The sequence below is a fragment of the Lithobates pipiens genome, unplaced genomic scaffold (assembly GCF_037356315.1).
Source record: "Lithobates pipiens isolate NorthernLeopardFrog02 unplaced genomic scaffold, aLitPip1_a1.2 Scaffold_18, whole genome shotgun sequence".
NCBI lineage: Eukaryota > Metazoa > Chordata > Amphibia > Anura > Ranidae > Lithobates > Lithobates pipiens.
In genome coordinates this window covers 577,358,510-577,375,939 of record NW_027507758.1, presented here as the reverse complement: position 1 = coordinate 577,375,939, position 17,430 = coordinate 577,358,510, and the positions used below count along the sequence as shown (strand labels likewise).

Genomic DNA, 17,430 nt, shown 5'->3' with positions numbered 1-17,430 from the left:
TTGAAGTTTTAAAGTTTCCCTTTTTCCTTGGTGTTTTTTTTTCAATTATAGTTATGTTTTTCTGAGGCTGGTGGCTCTTCAACTATTGTTTCTTCTGAACCTGCTACTGTTGCTACCTTTGCATCTCCTCTTCCTACAACCTCTTTAACCTGGAGCTCCAAATCTAACCTCACTCACAAACTATTCGCCCCCCCCCCCCTTTCTCTCTCTCTCTCAATCCCCTCCTGTTGTCTCTTAAACACAGCCATGTCTTTCCTCTTTCCTCAAAACACAGCTCCTTTGTTTTCACCATATGCTTCCTTAAAAAGACCCCCAAGACCCTCCCACTAACTTCCTGTCTTCTGCTCAGCTCCAAAACCTATGCAACTAGTTTATTTACATATCAATGGAGGGGGGGAGTGGCTGGCTTCTTTGCTCACAGGTCAGACAGTGTCCTTACAAACACCAAAACTTCTCCATTGTAGGTTTGGGCAACACCCAGAGGCCATTAAGTCTATACTGGTATCCGATGACATTCCCATCAATCTATTGAGATCTGAAATACAGGCGGCCATTGAGTATACTCCAACATGTATTGTGGTTAGCAGTGCATTGTTGGTTAGGGTCTATGTGTAATGGTGACTCTGTAGAACTTGGTTGTTTTCTGGGGTTGGTGTGCTGGCGGTGGTAGATGCCAAACTTTGAGCAATTGACAAGAATGACGTTGGTCTTCAGCAAGTTCCGCCAACCACAGTAAACATCAGACCAAGGAGCGTTTTGCCCCAATTACCACAATACCCTATCAGTGTGGCTCAGATGGATAGTCTTAAAATCCAAACAGACCTATACTTGCAGATAAAAGTTCTCATGCCAAACAAATCCCCCTGTAACACTCCCCATTCTGTGCAGGAGATTCTAAATTAAGTCCAGACAAAACATCTATCTGCAGCTAGACTGTCAAAGTACTTGGTGGCTCTCCTAACCCCTACTAATTGCACCATTCTAAACCCTGTGTCTCTTCTTTCTGTTTATTTTAAGGCAGAAAAGGGGGAGATAATGGCGAAAATGAAAATTTTCAAACTAACAATACTAACCTTTCTAATTCTAATCAAGTTTGTGACCTTGTAGGATGACACGTTGAGGATCACCATGTCTGCCTTTCTTTGATAGAGCTTGAGTCAACAACCATCAGTCCGATGAAGGAGGCTCCCATCCCAGACGTTGTTGATGGTTCCAGGTATTACACCCCGGATGGTAATGCCGCGTACACACGATCAAACAATCCGGTGGAAAAGTCCGGCAACCTCAAGTCCGCCAAACAATCCCCCCGTGTGTAGCCTCCGGCATACTTTTTTGACCCGAAAGTACGGCGGACTTAGAATGCCGTGTTGCACTCCAATCTTCCCGCTGGACTCGCATTTCGGCGAACAATCCAGCCATGTGTATGCCAGTCCGCCGTACTTTTGAAATGAGCGGACTTTTCCCTCCCGGAGAAAAGTCCGCTCATTTCGAGCGGGTCTCCAGGTAGGCGGGGCCCGCGAAGGAGACGTCGCTGGCCCCGCCGCCTGGTATGGACTTAAAGGGGAACCCTAACGCCGAAAAACAACCCCAAGTCCACAACAGACCCTTGTCCGAGCACGCTACCCGGCCAGCCAGGAAAGGGGGGCGAGCGAGCCGTACCAGGCCGCATGCCCTCAACATGGGGGGTGCCTTGGGGAAGGGGGGGCCGCGCGGCCCCCCCACCCCAAAGCACCTTATCCCCATGTTGATGAGGACAAGGGCCTCTTCCCGACAACCCTGGCCGTTGGTTGTCGGGGTCTGCGGGCAGGGGGCTTATCGGAATCCGGGAGCCCCCTTTAATAAGGGGGCCCCCGGATACCGGCCCCCCACCCTATGTGAATGAGTATGGGGTACAATGTACCCCTACCCATTCACCTGTAAAATAAAAGTACAAAAAAAACACAACACACGAGATAAAATACTTTATTGCACAGCTCCGGGGGTCTTCCGTCTTCGGGGGTCTTCTCGCCGGACTCCTCCGCTATCTTCTTGTAGCTCTTTTGCTAGCGGAGGAGTCCGGCTTTCTTCCTCGCCGCCGGCCTCTTCTTCCGACTTCGGGGGTCTTGTCCCCCTCTTCGGTTCTTCTGCCGGGCCACCGCGCCTTCTTATAGCTCTTTTACAGGCGGTGGCCTGGTCTTCTGTCGCCGCCGCCGCCTTCCGTTCTTCTTTTTCTTCTTCTTCTCCAGGAGATGTTGACTCGACGATCTCTCCGGCCGCAATGCCAGCGACGCGCTGCGCTGCCACTTATATAGGGACAAGGGGTGGTGTCACATGGCTTTATGTCACATGGGTTGGTCACATGGGTTGATGTCACATGGCGACAGTCCCAGCATCCTCCGGGACTGTGACATTGTAAGGGGGCGGGGTCACCATGTGACACCAACCCATGTGACATAAACCCATGTGACACCGCCCCTTGTCCCTATATAAGTGGCAGCGCAGTGCGTCCCTGGCATTGCGGCCGGAGAGATCGTCGAGTCAACATCTCTTGAAGAAGAAGAAGAACGGAAGGCGACGGCGGTGGCGGCGACAGAAGACCGGGCCACCGCCTGTAAAAGAGCTATAAGAAGGCGCGGCGGCGCGGCGGCCCGGCAGAAGAACCGAAGTCGGAAGAAGAGGCCGGTGGCGAGGAAGAAAGCCGGACTCCTCCGCTAGCAAAAGAGCTACAAGAAGATAGCGGAGGAGTCCGGTGAGAAGACCCCCGAAGACAGAAGACCCCCGGAGCTGTGCAATAAAGTATTTTATCTCGTGTGTTGTGTTTTTTTTGTACTTTTATTTTACAGGTGAATGGGTAGGGGTACATTGTACCCCATACTCATTCACATAGGGTGGGGGGGCCGGTATCCAGGGGCCCCCTTATTAAAGGGGGCTCCCGGATTCCGATAAGTCCCCCGCCTGCAGACCCCGACAACCAACGGCCAGGGTTGTCGGGAAGAGGCCCTTGTCCTCATCAACATGGGGACAAGGTGCTTTGGAGTGGGGGGGCCGCGCGACCCCCCCTTCCCCAAGGCACCCCCATGTTAAGGGCACGCGGCCTGGTACGGCTCAGAAGGGGGGGCGCTCGCTCGCCCCCCCTTTCCTGGCCAGCCGGGTAGCGTGCTCGGACAAGGGTCTGTTGTGGACTTGGGGGGGACCCCCACGCCGATTTTTTCGGCATTGGTGGTTCCCCTTTAAGTTCATACCAGGCGGCGGGGCCAGCGACATCTCCTTCGCGGGCCCCGCCTACCTGGAGACGCGCTCGAAATGAGTGGACTTTCCTCCGCGTGTGTAGGCTAGGCGAGTCCATTCATTTCAAAAGTTGGGCGGATAGTACGGCGGACTTAGTACGCCGTATTAGTCCGCTCAAAAAGTGCCGTGTGTGGGCAAGCAGCCCGTTCGAAAAGTCCGACGGACAGTCTGGCGGGAAGTCCGCCAGACTAAGTACGTCAGACATACCGCTACGTGTGTACGCGGCTTTAGCCACACACAGGTTATGCAGTGACTACAGTCAGTGAAATTGTGGAAAAGAGTTCAGTATGTTCCCTCATGTCTGCACAGGAAGCTGAGCTGTGGGCATTGGCATGAGCTTGTGAAACACAAGAGGGTAAAAGGATCAATACCTATACAGATTCTTCAATTTTTCCCAGAATATAAAGATTCATGCTGAAGCTTTAGCATCAATGATTTCTGAGAAACTGATCCATATAAATTTTAGAGGTAGGAAATTCAGACAATTTTGTGATATTCCTATACAGTATGTTTGGGGTTAGTGTCTTAATGTCAAAGACAACCATACACAACCAGACAACCAACATTTTCTTCAGAAGGCCAGCAATGACAACCCTTATACTTCCTTGAAAAGTGTCACTTTAATCTTCTGGTGAAGACTTAAATCTGATGCGTTCTGCAATACATTTCTTAGCACTGGCATTTTTTTTTTACAATATGTATGATATGTAAAAAGGAGGGAAAAAAAGGCTGCAATTTGTGCTCCATCAGATGCTTGCTCAGCAGTATGAGCTCAGGTGTGTTTGGGTCCTACTCTGAACCCACTTGAGAGATCCCACCATCACTGATTTTGGCCAATCATAAGTGGCCAAGAGTATAGCCACACCTATCCATTAACACTGGTACACTGGTGTGGTTACAGGGAGGGTAATTCCTTTACAGCTTATGATTGGCACAGTACAGATGAACAGATAGCAGCTTCCTGACGGGATAACTCAGGTGGGGTTGGAAAAGAATCTGAACATGCCTGAGTTCATCTCTATAGGCTACACTCCTTTTATGCAGTATGCATCTCATGGTTTAAAGTGATTGTACAGCTTAATTTTCTTTTAAATAACAAAAATTTCTATACTTACCTCCTCTGTGCAGTGATTTCACACAGAGTGGCCCAACCCACCTCTTCTGGGGTCCCCCCTGTGGCACTCCTCCTCTTCTCACAAGCCCCTATAGAGAGCCGCTCTACCTAGGGGCACTCATGCAGGCATGCTCCCTAGTCCTGCTGCTGCATCCATTGCCACAGACAATTTCTGCTGGAAGGAACAGGCTCAGGTAAATAAAAGGGGGGCTCTGGTGGGGGGTTTCACCCCAATGCATAGAATATATTAAAAGGTGAAAACCCTGAGGGCTTACAACCCCTTTAATTTCCAGTGGGAAGATTACCTATGCATTGATTTCTTAAACAAAATGTGAAAAGTGAAGGGTTAATTTACATAAGAAATTAGATTGGTCCATACATATGTATGCAGACACACAAAATATGTATTTTTAGTATCTCCAGAACTTCTTCAATCCCTCAATCTTAACCTCGCACACATGTACTGGAGATGATAGAAACATAGGGGCTCATTGTCTTATGTTCCTTAGGCATGTTCTAAAATAGCTTAAGATTTGTCTAAACACAAGAACAAAAATGTAAAAGGGCATCTTACCAGTCCTTAAAACTGGTGATTGTTTTTTTTTTCAGGCTTCAGGCTTTTCTTCTTTCATTTTTACCTATTGACTGTTGTCACTTTTAACAAATTTCCTTCTTTGGTAGAAGCAAACATTATGGTGACATTCACCCAGGTTGGATGGTTTAGAGCACCACAACCATTTATTCGTGAATTTCCCCAACCAATGGTTGTTTAATGTTTCCTCTCTGAAAAGTAGGCAAAGTGGTTCAGGGGTCCAAGGAGTGCCACCTTCATCTTAATTAGATAGATTAGAAGTGAACTGGATTTTTTTTTGTGGCTTTAACTGGATTAACCATTTAACATTTTAATTTGGACACTGTACACAGGTTGCTGCAAAAAAATCATTGATCACCTGTCATTGTAAAATAAGGCAATGCCAAGAATAAAAAAGAAAATGTATTTCTTCATACCCAGCATTATTTTAACCAATGTATTTAAAAATGTCTTAAAAGTTACTCAAAAGTGGAACTTTAATGGACTATGAAAAAAATAAATATTTTTATAAAATAGAAAATGTATTGTTGCATAAATATTAGCATTACACAGTAGTACACAACCAAAAGAGATAAAAAAATAAGAGGACACTGGAGCACTAGAGAAGCATGAGTAACCAAAACAGAATGAAGATGGAAAGTGTCCCAAAGTGACCCCATGTAGGAATGTACACATTCCTGCACTGGGTCACTTTTGGACACTTTCCATCTCCTCTTATTTTTTTTTTTAGTTTTGATCTCTCTTGGTTGAAATACAAAACATATGGGATTAATAACACATATCTGGAATTTTTCAGCCCATTGTCCCTGAAGAAGACTTCTACTCTATCTGTTGAAATGCGTTGGTTTTCATCTGACAGTGGAATTGGGTTATTCAGTTTTTTTGTCCCATGTTCATTTTCACCATGTGCCTGTTTTTATCATATATCACGTACTGTGTAATACTAATATTTATACAACAATAAATTTTCTATTTTATAAGAATCATTTTTTATTCATGGTCCATTAAAGTCACACTTTTGAGGAACTTTTTTGCACACTATGTATTAGGGATGTGGACCTGAACTAGATATATGCAGTCAGTTGGCAACAACCTTTGTTAAAAATAGCTTAGTTCATATAAAACCAGGGACAGTAACCTGTAGAATGTGTTCTACCAGTATATCGCGGACGGGTGACTAGTAGATTGTGGTCTGGGTTTGCTGACCCGGCATTCCAGAATATCAAACAGAATGAAATGCAGATGGACTACTCATACAGTTGAAGCTGTAGTAGAAAGAAACAGCCACATAAGCCAATGCCTCCCCTGTAGTGCTGGCTCCTGTCCTGACAACTGCACGCCACCTCTTATCCCAGCTAGCAGTCTCCAGAGAGGTGCCAGCAGCAGCAAAGAGGAGATCTTCAGGTCAGTGCGAAGCAATGCACTGGGCATAAGAGTATAGGTCTGCTTTCACACTGATGCACTGCAGTGTACCTGCAGCTTTCCTGCGCTTAGCAATAGATGTCTATTATATCCTACTGTTTTACCCCCCTAACTTTATGTGTGAACAAGCCCTGAGGGTGGCACTGCCGAATGCAACTAAGGGCTCATTCACAAATGCAGCAGGCATTGCTGCTCCTCTGGAAAGCGATCTGAGTGTGCTTTGAAAGGTGGCGAGGAGGCAATATGTTGCCTCCTCACCACATAATTTTTACTCATAATTGCCGTACAATGCACATGATTGCGACAAGGTAGTACGGCAATTAAAAGTTGAAATCGGGTGTGAGAAGACAGCACTGGGTGACACTGTGCCCAGTTATCTTTGACTTCTTTTGTGTTGTTCAGATAGATCCCCACCTCTTTAAGGTTGTCTACCCCTGATATGAAATAAAAGATAAAATGTAATACTCACTTTGGGTATAAAGAATCCTTTGAAAGTCACATCTCGAGTAGTGGCATGTGGAACGTTTGTTGGCACAGTGTTACCAAATCTTTGGATTTCATGGATGACGGCATCAGTATATGGCATCTGTTTTCTATGCATTGCCTGAGGTTCTCCTGAACCAATTACTTTTTCAATTTCAGTCTGGACATTTTCTGTAATTGAAATATAGATATATACTGTAGGCTCTTATTTAAAGTTTTTCTATTTTGTCCAATTATATAGTTCATTAAACAAAATTGCCAGGATAAATGTGTTGTGCATGCTACTACTAATGCCCTTTAAAGTGTGTAGGTTCCATGGATATCATACCCATTATTGCATTAGTACCTAAAGCGCCACTGACCCAGAACATGCTCACAGTCAGAGCAGCCAACCTGTATACTTGCTTTGGCCAAGGTCTCAGTGAGTAGTGAGAAGAAATACAAGAATAGACACTCATGACAAGCATGACAAGTAAAATTAGCCAATATACTGTAGAGTACCAATGTTGCACTGATGATGAATGATTGCAGGCACCTGCCAGAGAGAAAATCAATGGGTAGTAAGCCCACATACACATTGGGACTATTTGGCATGTGATTTGACATGTCGATTCACATGCAAAATTGGCAGCTATTGCAGGCAAAGGCACCATCTGAATCGGTGTGACAGCGACTTTTCCCAAAAGTAGTTCCTGTACTACTTTTGGCGACATTGGAGGCGATTTGAATAGACATCTGTGTATGAACCCGCACAGATGTCTGCAAATCATTCCCGAAGTTGGACTACATTGCCGGTTTCAAACCTACCCTCAATGTGAACCTAGGCTAATACACAAATAAAGAAATCAGTCCTGGACATTGTAACTTGAAATTTTTTAAAACAATACTGATTTGGCTTATGCAAACATATTAGGTCTTTATTTGTAGAATTGTGAAGTTATGTTCATAAAAAAATTACATCTGGCCTCTTAAGTTATATTTACTTTGTCTGACCATCTTGTTTCAGAGAGTCAGAGGTCACCTAAAATCTGACACTGTAAATTAAGCAGATCATCTTTTGAGTTTAATTTATGGTCGTGCGACGATACACCCAAATACACCCTAAAAATAGAGCTTTCTTTTGGTGGTATTTGAAGCTCTACTTTTTTTATTTTTTGTGCTATAAACAAAAAATGACTGACAAATTTGAAAAAAAAAAAAAAACAATATATTTTACTTTCTGCTATAAAAAATATCCAATAAAAAAAAGTGAAAAAACAAAAAACAAAACAAATTCGTTCATCAGTTTAGGCAAATATGTATATATTTTCTATATCGACTTCCCCTGGCGTTATTACCTATAATTTTTAGGAACCAGTTATATTTTGTAAATTTAGGAATGCATTCAGCTCTTTTTTAAAACAATCTACTGAGCTGGCCAAGTTCTCGAAGGAATTCTATTCCAGACCAGGGGAGCGATGTCACTGTCTCCCACATCACCACCACAGTCAATCTAATTTCTGGCCGTAGAGGTGCAAATGGCCTTGAGGGGGCACAGGTATAGTGAGTATATGTGGGTCAGGGTGTGACCTTTCCAGAGACACTGGCACCTTGTCCTGCAAGGTCAAGGTGACAGTCTTTTTTAGCATCAGAAACCCAAACCCTTTACTACCAATCAGTATTCACATTCTACCAAATGAACTCAGCAGAATTAATTCTCGCTGATTGCTGAACTTAAATATAAGCACAACAGTACACTCCAAAGTAACTCTGTAATATATATGGCACCTAATTATAGATTCCCTGTGGTGTGAGTGGTCACAAGGAAGCCATCAGATAATTGTGGTAAATGGAGAGAACCTCTGTCATGCCTAAATAAAAGAGCACAAAAACAAATGACTTACTTTGGATTTCTGGGTACTTCATCATTAACAGAAGGCCCCATTGGAGAGTAGCAGAGGTTGTGTCCATTCCAGCGGCAAACAAATCCGAGATAAGAGTTGTCAGATTTTCATCAGTGAAATATAACTCTGGATTTGGCTTTTCCTGAAATTCACAGTTAAAAATGATGTCATTATATTTTCCCTGAAATTCATATGATACAGCCATGAGGTCCTCAACCTTCATCCTGTATACAGCCCGGTTTAAAAGGTTTTGGAAACCTGCAGCCAAAATTGATATTTCCGCTTTAAAGAAAATATGTTATTAAAAATATGGAGGCACCAAGTGCTGGTGTAGCAGTAGATAGGATTTAGCTTGTGTTGGTGTAATTGTTTGTTAGGTAAAAGCACAGTTTGCTCACTGTAATCAGTGCATCTGCACTCTGCCAGTCAGAATTGCTCAGTGTGCTCAGCTGCTGCCATTCTGTCTGATAGCTTCCTCCAGGGAGCTTGAAAAGTTTCTGGATGATAGGTGTGGAGCTATGCACATGGCATCATAAATATTGATGCAGCCCTGGTCTTTTCCAGAGAGGCAGACTGATGGCATGCTGAGAGACACATACATTGTGTAAGTACAGACGCTTGAGAGATCTTGGGGACCTTTATGCTTTTGCTACCCCTCAGGTACTAGAGAAAGTCATCTTTGGGTCTATTATAGGAGACACAGACTGGTGTTACTTAGAGCTCTGTTCAACTAACCTTTGACTTAAAGGGACTCTGTTCTTGTGGCTCTAAGAAAGGAATTTACAGTTAACTACTACTACTGCCACCACCTTAAAGTTGAAGTCTACTGTTTGCTACAAATATAGACTTTAATATAGCTTGTTCTGAAGAATACCTAAGGCTGGGTTCACACTTGAGAATGCAGCAGCTCACAACAAGAGTGCGCTGCTTCTCCATTCACTGTTTCAGGTTCTATTTCAGACCAAATTTTGGGCTGAATTCTGACCTGAAATGGATCAAAAGATGCACAGAGCTCCTATGCAATTAGTGCCAGAGCTGCTGCGGAGATGTGTGAACCGGCTCCATAGAGAGCCGGTCACAATCTCCTGCTTTGCGAATTGGAATGCGGGGAAAGCCCCATACAATTCGCAATAGTGTGAACCCAGCCTTATCCCTTAAATCTATATGGTTGATTTTGGAGTATCCCACCCAATTCCCTCAACCCTATCCAAAAACCAAAACAACAACCCTAGACTGGTCATTGAAGAAATGTGTTAATGAGAGATTCCCATTCACTTTCTTTCCTAGAAGTGGGTAAAAATCTCCTAGCAATAGAACCCTGATAGAGGTTTTAGCCTTTTCCTACTTTTTTCATAACAAATCAAAAGCTTTAGCTGGAATTGGTCTTTAAAGCTTGATGGTCAGCATGTCTTCTAGTCAGCTAACCTTTTTAAGGTGAACTCATCAAGGTTTACTTCCTTTTTAAAGATACAGTACTCTCTTGATTCAATACTTAGTAGTAGACAGATGTTTCTCAATTAGATCGGAAAAGGAACAAGCAGGACTGTAGACCAGAATTTGCACCTAGACTAAGGTTCCCACCCTTTCGGGACACCCTTTAATGAAAAATATTAAAGACTCAGGTTACAAAGAATAATGTATACCTCCTTTTGTCTGACAAGGAAGACCTCAACAACATTTCTCAGGTCATTGACATCAAGCTGGTTCCTTTGGTTGGTGAAGGTTTCTCTGATAAAGGCATGCAGTTCTTCTATGTGAGGCACAACTTTTCTGTGGCTCCCAGGTAGCCAACGAACAAGAGATGGAAATGCATTATACAGCTGAAATAGAAGATGAGCATTGGCCCTTATATATTAGAAATTAGGCAAGCAGTGATTTGTAAGCATTCTGTAAACACAGCTAACACAAATAGGTTTAAATATGCTTTCCATCGAAATAGCTATCCCCATGGTGTATTATTCATATTCCATGGCAATTGTCACACGGCTGTCAAATAAGAATACAGTAAGGAAATAGAGGATCACACACATGAGAAGGCATCAATACACAAGCAATTGAATTCCAGCTTGTTTTCTTCCTTTGGCATTTGATGAAAACTCCCTATACACAGTTTTATTTTGTAAAAAATAATAATACGATGACGCATGTGCAACACTCTGTGAAATGGACGCCTGATCACAGAGCTCCGTCCTGCTCCATTCGTCTGATGCTCCCAGCATTACCCCAGTGAAGCCAGCTCAGGACCAGAACACCCAGGAAGCCCATGGGTATCGTTTTATGCCGGGAGGTCGGCTAAATGAGGCTTGCACCACTTCCAGGGGCGGCTGAGAAATCCAAGATGGCAGCGGAACGGCCGCCACATGAGGCAGCTCACACAGGGATCCCTGTCTCATCTCCCTGGCAGGACTCACTACAAGAGGAGGTATGTGGAGGGGCCCCCATTCTCACATCACCCGGGGGTCAGACATCCCCAGCCACCACAGTGTCCCTCTTGAACCAGATCTTTGATGATATGCTCATGTCCCCCTCAGTCGCAGCCTCACTGAGGCCCAATGTGACCTATCAGGAGATGGGGTAGCACACCTCACAACCCCATGACATTTCCCTCATGTTCACTAGATTTGCAGAAATGCTGGATAGGGGCCTAGCTCAGACTGCAGCCAGAATTACTTCTGACATTATTATTATTATTATTATTATTATTATTAACGATTTATATAGAGCCAACAGTTTACGCAGCGCTTTACAATGTATAGGGGGACAACACAATTACAGTACAATACAAAAGGTACAGGAGGGTCCTTAAATCAGATCTCCAACTTCTGGGCTCTCGCATTGAGACCATTGATAATAAAGTGGACACCACGATATATTGGGTTAACCAGAACACTGATCACTTCCAAGACTTGCATAACCAGTTAGAGGGGAGCCATGGCCAAAATTGACGACCTTGAAAATAGGTCAAGAAGGCTTAACTTTAGTATCAGTGGACTGCCCGAGACCATCATGGATATACCAGAAGCAGTACACTCCCTCATTAAAAGCCTCATTCCAGACATCCAAGCCCACAAACTCAAGCTTGATCGGGACCACAGGGAGCCAGGGACCCCCTCCCCGACCTGATGGACTGCCTTGTGACATTGTGGTCAAGCCACACTATTATAGTGTTAAAGAGGCTATGACCCCTCATTCGTCTAATTTTTTTCCCCTTGAGGTTATTCCCCAATAGGGGGGGGGTGACTTCAACAAAAAGATCCTCCAACAAGAAACAAAATTGATTTATAATCAAAGAACAACTAGCCCGCCAGCAATGAATATAGCATTATCCTTTAAACCTTTCCTATAGCAGATGTTTGTAGCGTCGGTACTCCTGATGAGTACCCACTATGTATGTAAATTTCGTTTTTGTCCAAAACTGTAGTTGAGTTTTGGGATTAATTGTGTGAAATTTTGCTTTGGCATCAGTTTGGCTGGGCTATATCAAGGTTCTGCCTGGTCATAGGTGGGGTTTGCACCTGTGAGAGGCATTAGAACGCAGTCTGGTTGGATGCATTGGGTACCAATCTCTCTCTCTGAGCCTATCAGTGGGATCGTTGGTTCCGCTGTGTATTCCGGGAGAGGGTACATAAGGTACTGAAGCCACGTGGTTCTGAGTTCTGGTCTAGAAGTTGTTGCTGACTCCATGGTCCTGGTTAGGGATGAGCTTCGACTCGAACATTGCCTATTCGCCTGTTCAGCGAACAGTGAACAATTTGGGCTGTTCGCTGCAAATTTGAAAAGCCGGAACACCCTATACAAGTCTATGGGAGAAATCTAAAGTGCTAATTTTAAAGGGTAATATGCAGGTTACTGTCCTAAAAAGTGTTTGGGGACCTGGGTCCCGCCCCAGGGGACATGGATCAATGCAAAAAAAAGTTTTAAAAACTGACATTTTTTCAGGAGCAGTGATTTTAATAATGATTAAAGTGAAACAATAAAAGTGTAATATTCCTTTAAATGTGGTACCTGGGGGGTGTCTATAGTATGCCTGTGAAGGGGTGCATGTTTCTGGTGCCTAGAACTGTCCCTGCACAAAGTGTCATTTGTGCAGGAAAAAAAGTCTTTTAAAATCACTTGCGGCTATATTGTCGGCTCCCATAATACAGAGAACACTCAATGATTGTTTCCCGGTATTAGTCGACAATTCATTCATTCATTGATAAAAAAAAAAAAAAAAAGCGTGGGGGTTCCCCTAAATTCAATTACCAGGCCCTTCAGGTCTGATATGGATATTAAGGGGAACCCCGTTTCAAATAAAAAAAAAAAATTGACGTGGGGGTCCCCCTAAAAATCCATACCAGACCCTTTATCCGAGCACGCAACCTGGCAGGCCGCAGGAAAAGAGGGGGGACGAGAGAGCGCCCCCCCTCCCTCCTGAACCGTACCAGGCCACATGCCCTCAACATTGGGAGGATGCTTTGGGGGTCTGTGACCCCTCAAAGCACCATGTCCCCATGTTGATGGGGACAAGGGCCTCATCCCCACAACCCTAAGCGGTGGTTGTGAGGGTCTGCGGGCGGGGGGCTTATCAGAATCTGGAAGCCCCCTTTAACAAGGGGACCCCCAGATCCCGCCCCCCCCTGTTTGAAATGGTAAGGGGGTACAAAAGTACCCCTACCATTTCACAAAGAAAGTGTAAAAATGGTTAAATAAGACAAACACACTTTTGAAAAATTCCTTTATTAAAAATAAAAAAAATAAAAAAAAGATTCCAGCGGTGCTAATCCCCTCTTGCTATCCAGCGACGGAACTCCGGGGTCCAGTGATGGATGATCATATCCAGCGACGGGGGATCTCTCAGTCCAGCGCTGTCCATACATCCGTCTTCTGTCTCCACTGCGGAGACACTGCGGGGATCCCAGCGCTGACGTTTCTTATATTAGGAGGGCGGGGCCACCTGTCACCTGACCCCGCCCCTCTGACGCTGGTGAGGGGAGCCAGGGATTCCCTAATGATGTATGGGTGACCCCGCCCTCTCTGATGTAACGGAAACCTGCGTTACATCAGAGGGGGCGGGGTCACCCATACGTCACTGGGGAACCCCTGGCTTCCCTCACCAGCGTCAGAGGGGGCGGGGTCAGGTGACGGGTGATCCCTGCAGTGTCTCCGCAGTATGGACTGAGAGATCCCCCGTCACTGGATATGATCATCCATCGCTGGACCCCGGAGATCCGCCCGCAGACCCCCACAACCACCGCTCAGGGTTGTGGGGATGAGGCCCTTGTCCCCATCAACATGGGGACATGGTGCTTTGAGGGGTCACAGACCCCCAAAGCATCCTCCCAATGTTGAGGGAATGTGGCCTGGTACGGTTCAGGAGGGAGGGGGGGGCGCTCTCTCGTCCCCCCCTCTTTTCCTGCGGCCTGCTAGGTTGCGTGCTCGGATTAAGGGTCTGGTATGGATTTTTTTTTTTAATTTGATGCAGTGTTCCCCTTAATATCCATACCAGACCTGAAGGGTCTGGTATGGATATTTAGGGGGACCCCCACGTCAATTTTTTTTTAAATTTGACACGGGGTTCCCCTTAATATCCATAGCAGACCTGAAGGGCCTGGTAATTGAATTTAGGGGAACCTCCAGTCTTTTTTTTTTATCAATGAATGAATGAATTGTCGGCTAATACAGAGAACACTCATTGAGTGTTCTCTGTATTACGGGGAGCCGACAATATAGCCGCAAGTGATTTTAAAAGACTTTTTTTCCTACACAAATGACACTTTGTGCAGGGACAGTTCTAAGCACGGGAAACTATAGACACCCCCCAGGTACCACATTTAAAGGAATATTACACTTTTATTGTTTCACTTTAATCATTATTAAAATCACTTCTCCTGAAAAAACGGCCGTTTTTAAAACTTTTTTTTGCATTGATCCATGTCCCTGGGGCAGGACCCAGGTCTCCAAACACTTTTTAGGACAGTAACTTACATATTAGCCTTTAAAATGAGCACTTTAGATTGTGAACGTTCGAGTCCCATAGACTTTAATAGGGTTCTAAAGTTCACACGAAGTTTAGGTCTGTTCGCAGGTTCTGGTGCGAACCGAACAGGGGGGTGTTCGGCTCGTCCCTAGTCCTGGTCCTCCTGACCAGCCCCCAGAGGCCCTCATGGCCTGGGGTAAAGATTCTATCTGTTTCCGAGCCTCGGAACTGGCTAGTCTGAGGCACAATAACTGAAAGGAGGATTCTAAGGTGTTTCCGATGCCGTCTCGGGTTTGGAGAGGCCCAGCAACTCAACAAGCAACCAGGGGAGGACTCTTCAGTAAGAGGGCCAAGCACGAGGCTGGCTGCTGGGTAAGAGCCTGGAAGCTGAGCTGTTAAGGACACTAATTGAATCTGCATTTCTTACGGTTTCGCTGGACTGGCTGCAAGATTCTGATATAGTAAGAAAGTACCTACCTCTATCCTTCCGTTTGCAACTATGTTTTCAACCAAGTCTGTGGCAGAGACTTTGCTAAGCTAAAATTACTTGTTGGCTGCTAGTATCCGTAAACAAGGATTTATCCGACAGTTAAGGAATCCATTTGCTAGTGGCTATTCCCTGGATTATGTACAGAGAGACTTTTATTGAAGTCAGCAGTTCCAAAGTACCTGAGCTATACTTCATCCTTATACCCTCTATTCCCAACTGAGGGACTGAGTTCTGTTTAACAATTTTATGCAAATAAAAACCCTAAAAAGGAATTCAAGTGTGGTCTCTGCAGTTACTGGGCCATCAACCCTGGGAACCCCTAGACAAGAATGATGAGTTACGAGCTGGAGGAGGTAATCGGTAAGCCCAGAAAAATTTAAGCCACTCCTTTGGGGGTCAGTGCTACGACGCATCTAATTAGGAATTTCTGTATTTGTTATTGCCCCCTTAGACAGCTTATGATCATAGGATTGTGGCGATTCCTTTATAAAGAGGAATCCTTATGTAGCCATCTAAACTCACTATCGTTATATTTGCTAATTCTTTATTTATGTAATTGTGAAGGATGGATATTATCTTAATATTGTAAATGTTTTGGCTGATGATTTGCAGCCGTTTATGCATCATTGAGAGCAGACAAATTTTATAACAGTGTTGATTTTTTTAACGTGACGTTCGGGTGCCCCTTGTAGATGAGGAGGCTTCCTTCTCCACGAAAACTATCTGTGGTTTCTATTTTAGCAGTTTGGTGGCACTTCCGCTTCTGGCCCTTCGTCCGCTGTTTACATGGCGACTGGGGGGTCAAGGCACATGTGCAATACCAGGGGCACCCGCACAGGAAGTGATGTCAGTGAGCTGTTTCAGGCTCATTCACTTCCAGTAGGATTGTGTATTTAAGGGCAGCCTTGATTAGCCTTCTGCCAGGACGGACATTACGGTGACGAGGAAGGACCGGCTCTAGACCATGGTGCACTTGTACCTTGTTTATTAGCATTACATGCATGCGTTCCCGTCCCTCTGGTGGACACTGATCAGGTAGCTAACAATGTTTTTTATCTTCCCTGTTGGATCTTTACTTTATTGCCTTTATTAGATTGATATCTGCTTCCATGCAATATTATCCGGTGGCTATACTTTTTCAACTATCAGTAGTGCATCAATATCTTTTTTATTTTTCATTACCCCCAGCCTAACATACCAATTCTGTGATATATATGGGGATATTGGATGATTGTCTATTTGACGACCTATATATCCTGCTTATGTTCCTTGATATTAGTATATGGGACAAGTCTGGTTATTTAGATATGTGCTGAGGCATTTGGCTATAGTTTTTATCTCTAGTTATACTGACGCACATCACTGGGTCAATACATTTTTTGATTATTTCTGTATCTGTATCCATTGTGGACATATATGTCTATGTAAGATGTTTTGCATCTCAACATATGTTTTTATTTTTCGATTATTATCAATCCAACTATCCATGCCCTGTACATGGTCTGACATCCATCAAACCATACTGGTGATTCTGACATAACCTTGTAATCACTGCATGTGATTTGTTTCTGCTCCTTCTGATGTTGCGGTCACCTCTCGACTAATGCCAAAAAGTTTTGGGGAGCACTTAAAATATTGTTAATATTGTGAATATGATAACTAAATTTTCTCTATTTTGCTACTAATGTCATATCTTTTTACAACTTGGAAAATTATATAGATACATGGTGAAGCAAATAACTAGTCTGCAAAACGCAATGGCTACCCATATGCACAAGCATCTGTTCATGCTTTTGGGATCGAATACACATATGACTGAATGTTATTATTGTATCTATTTTAAATCATGTACACTTTGTAATAAATTATATATTTTGATTTACCTTCTTGTTGTGCTTACCTCGGGGACAGAAAAATGCATCCGTTAAAATCCCATTACCTCATGAGGGAGTGATTTTCTCTCTCTCTCATTTTCTTTTCAATGTTAAAGAGGAAGTTATGAGGGGGGCTTGCGCCACTCCACAAATCCAGCTTATGGGACGTCCAATCCAAATTTTTGCTGATATTTCTCCTTTTACCATTCAGAGAAGGCGAGCACTCAAGCCCCTTCTGACGGTACTGATACAGAAGAACATCAAATATTGGTGGCTTTTCCCCTTTAGCCTGAAGTTCAAGTTTAATAGCAAACCCGGAAGGAGTCTATACATTTCCGCAAGGAGA

General features: G+C 44.2%; 1 protein-coding gene across 1 annotated transcript in view; it reads right to left on the bottom strand.

Moving 5' to 3' along the window:
* LOC143989073 (cytochrome P450 2K4-like) overlaps positions 1 to 17,430 on the bottom strand; it is a 116,582-nt gene that overhangs the window by 16,952 nt on the left and 82,200 nt on the right. Inside the window, exons 6-8 of the mRNA XM_077489084.1 lie at positions 10,405 to 10,581; positions 8,762 to 8,903; positions 6,865 to 7,049 (exon numbers count right to left, since the gene is read on the bottom strand). Coding sequence (XP_077345210.1) covers positions 6,865 to 7,049; positions 8,762 to 8,903; positions 10,405 to 10,581 — 504 coding nt within the window. The remainder of the gene's footprint in view (positions 1 to 6,864; positions 7,050 to 8,761; positions 8,904 to 10,404; positions 10,582 to 17,430) is intronic.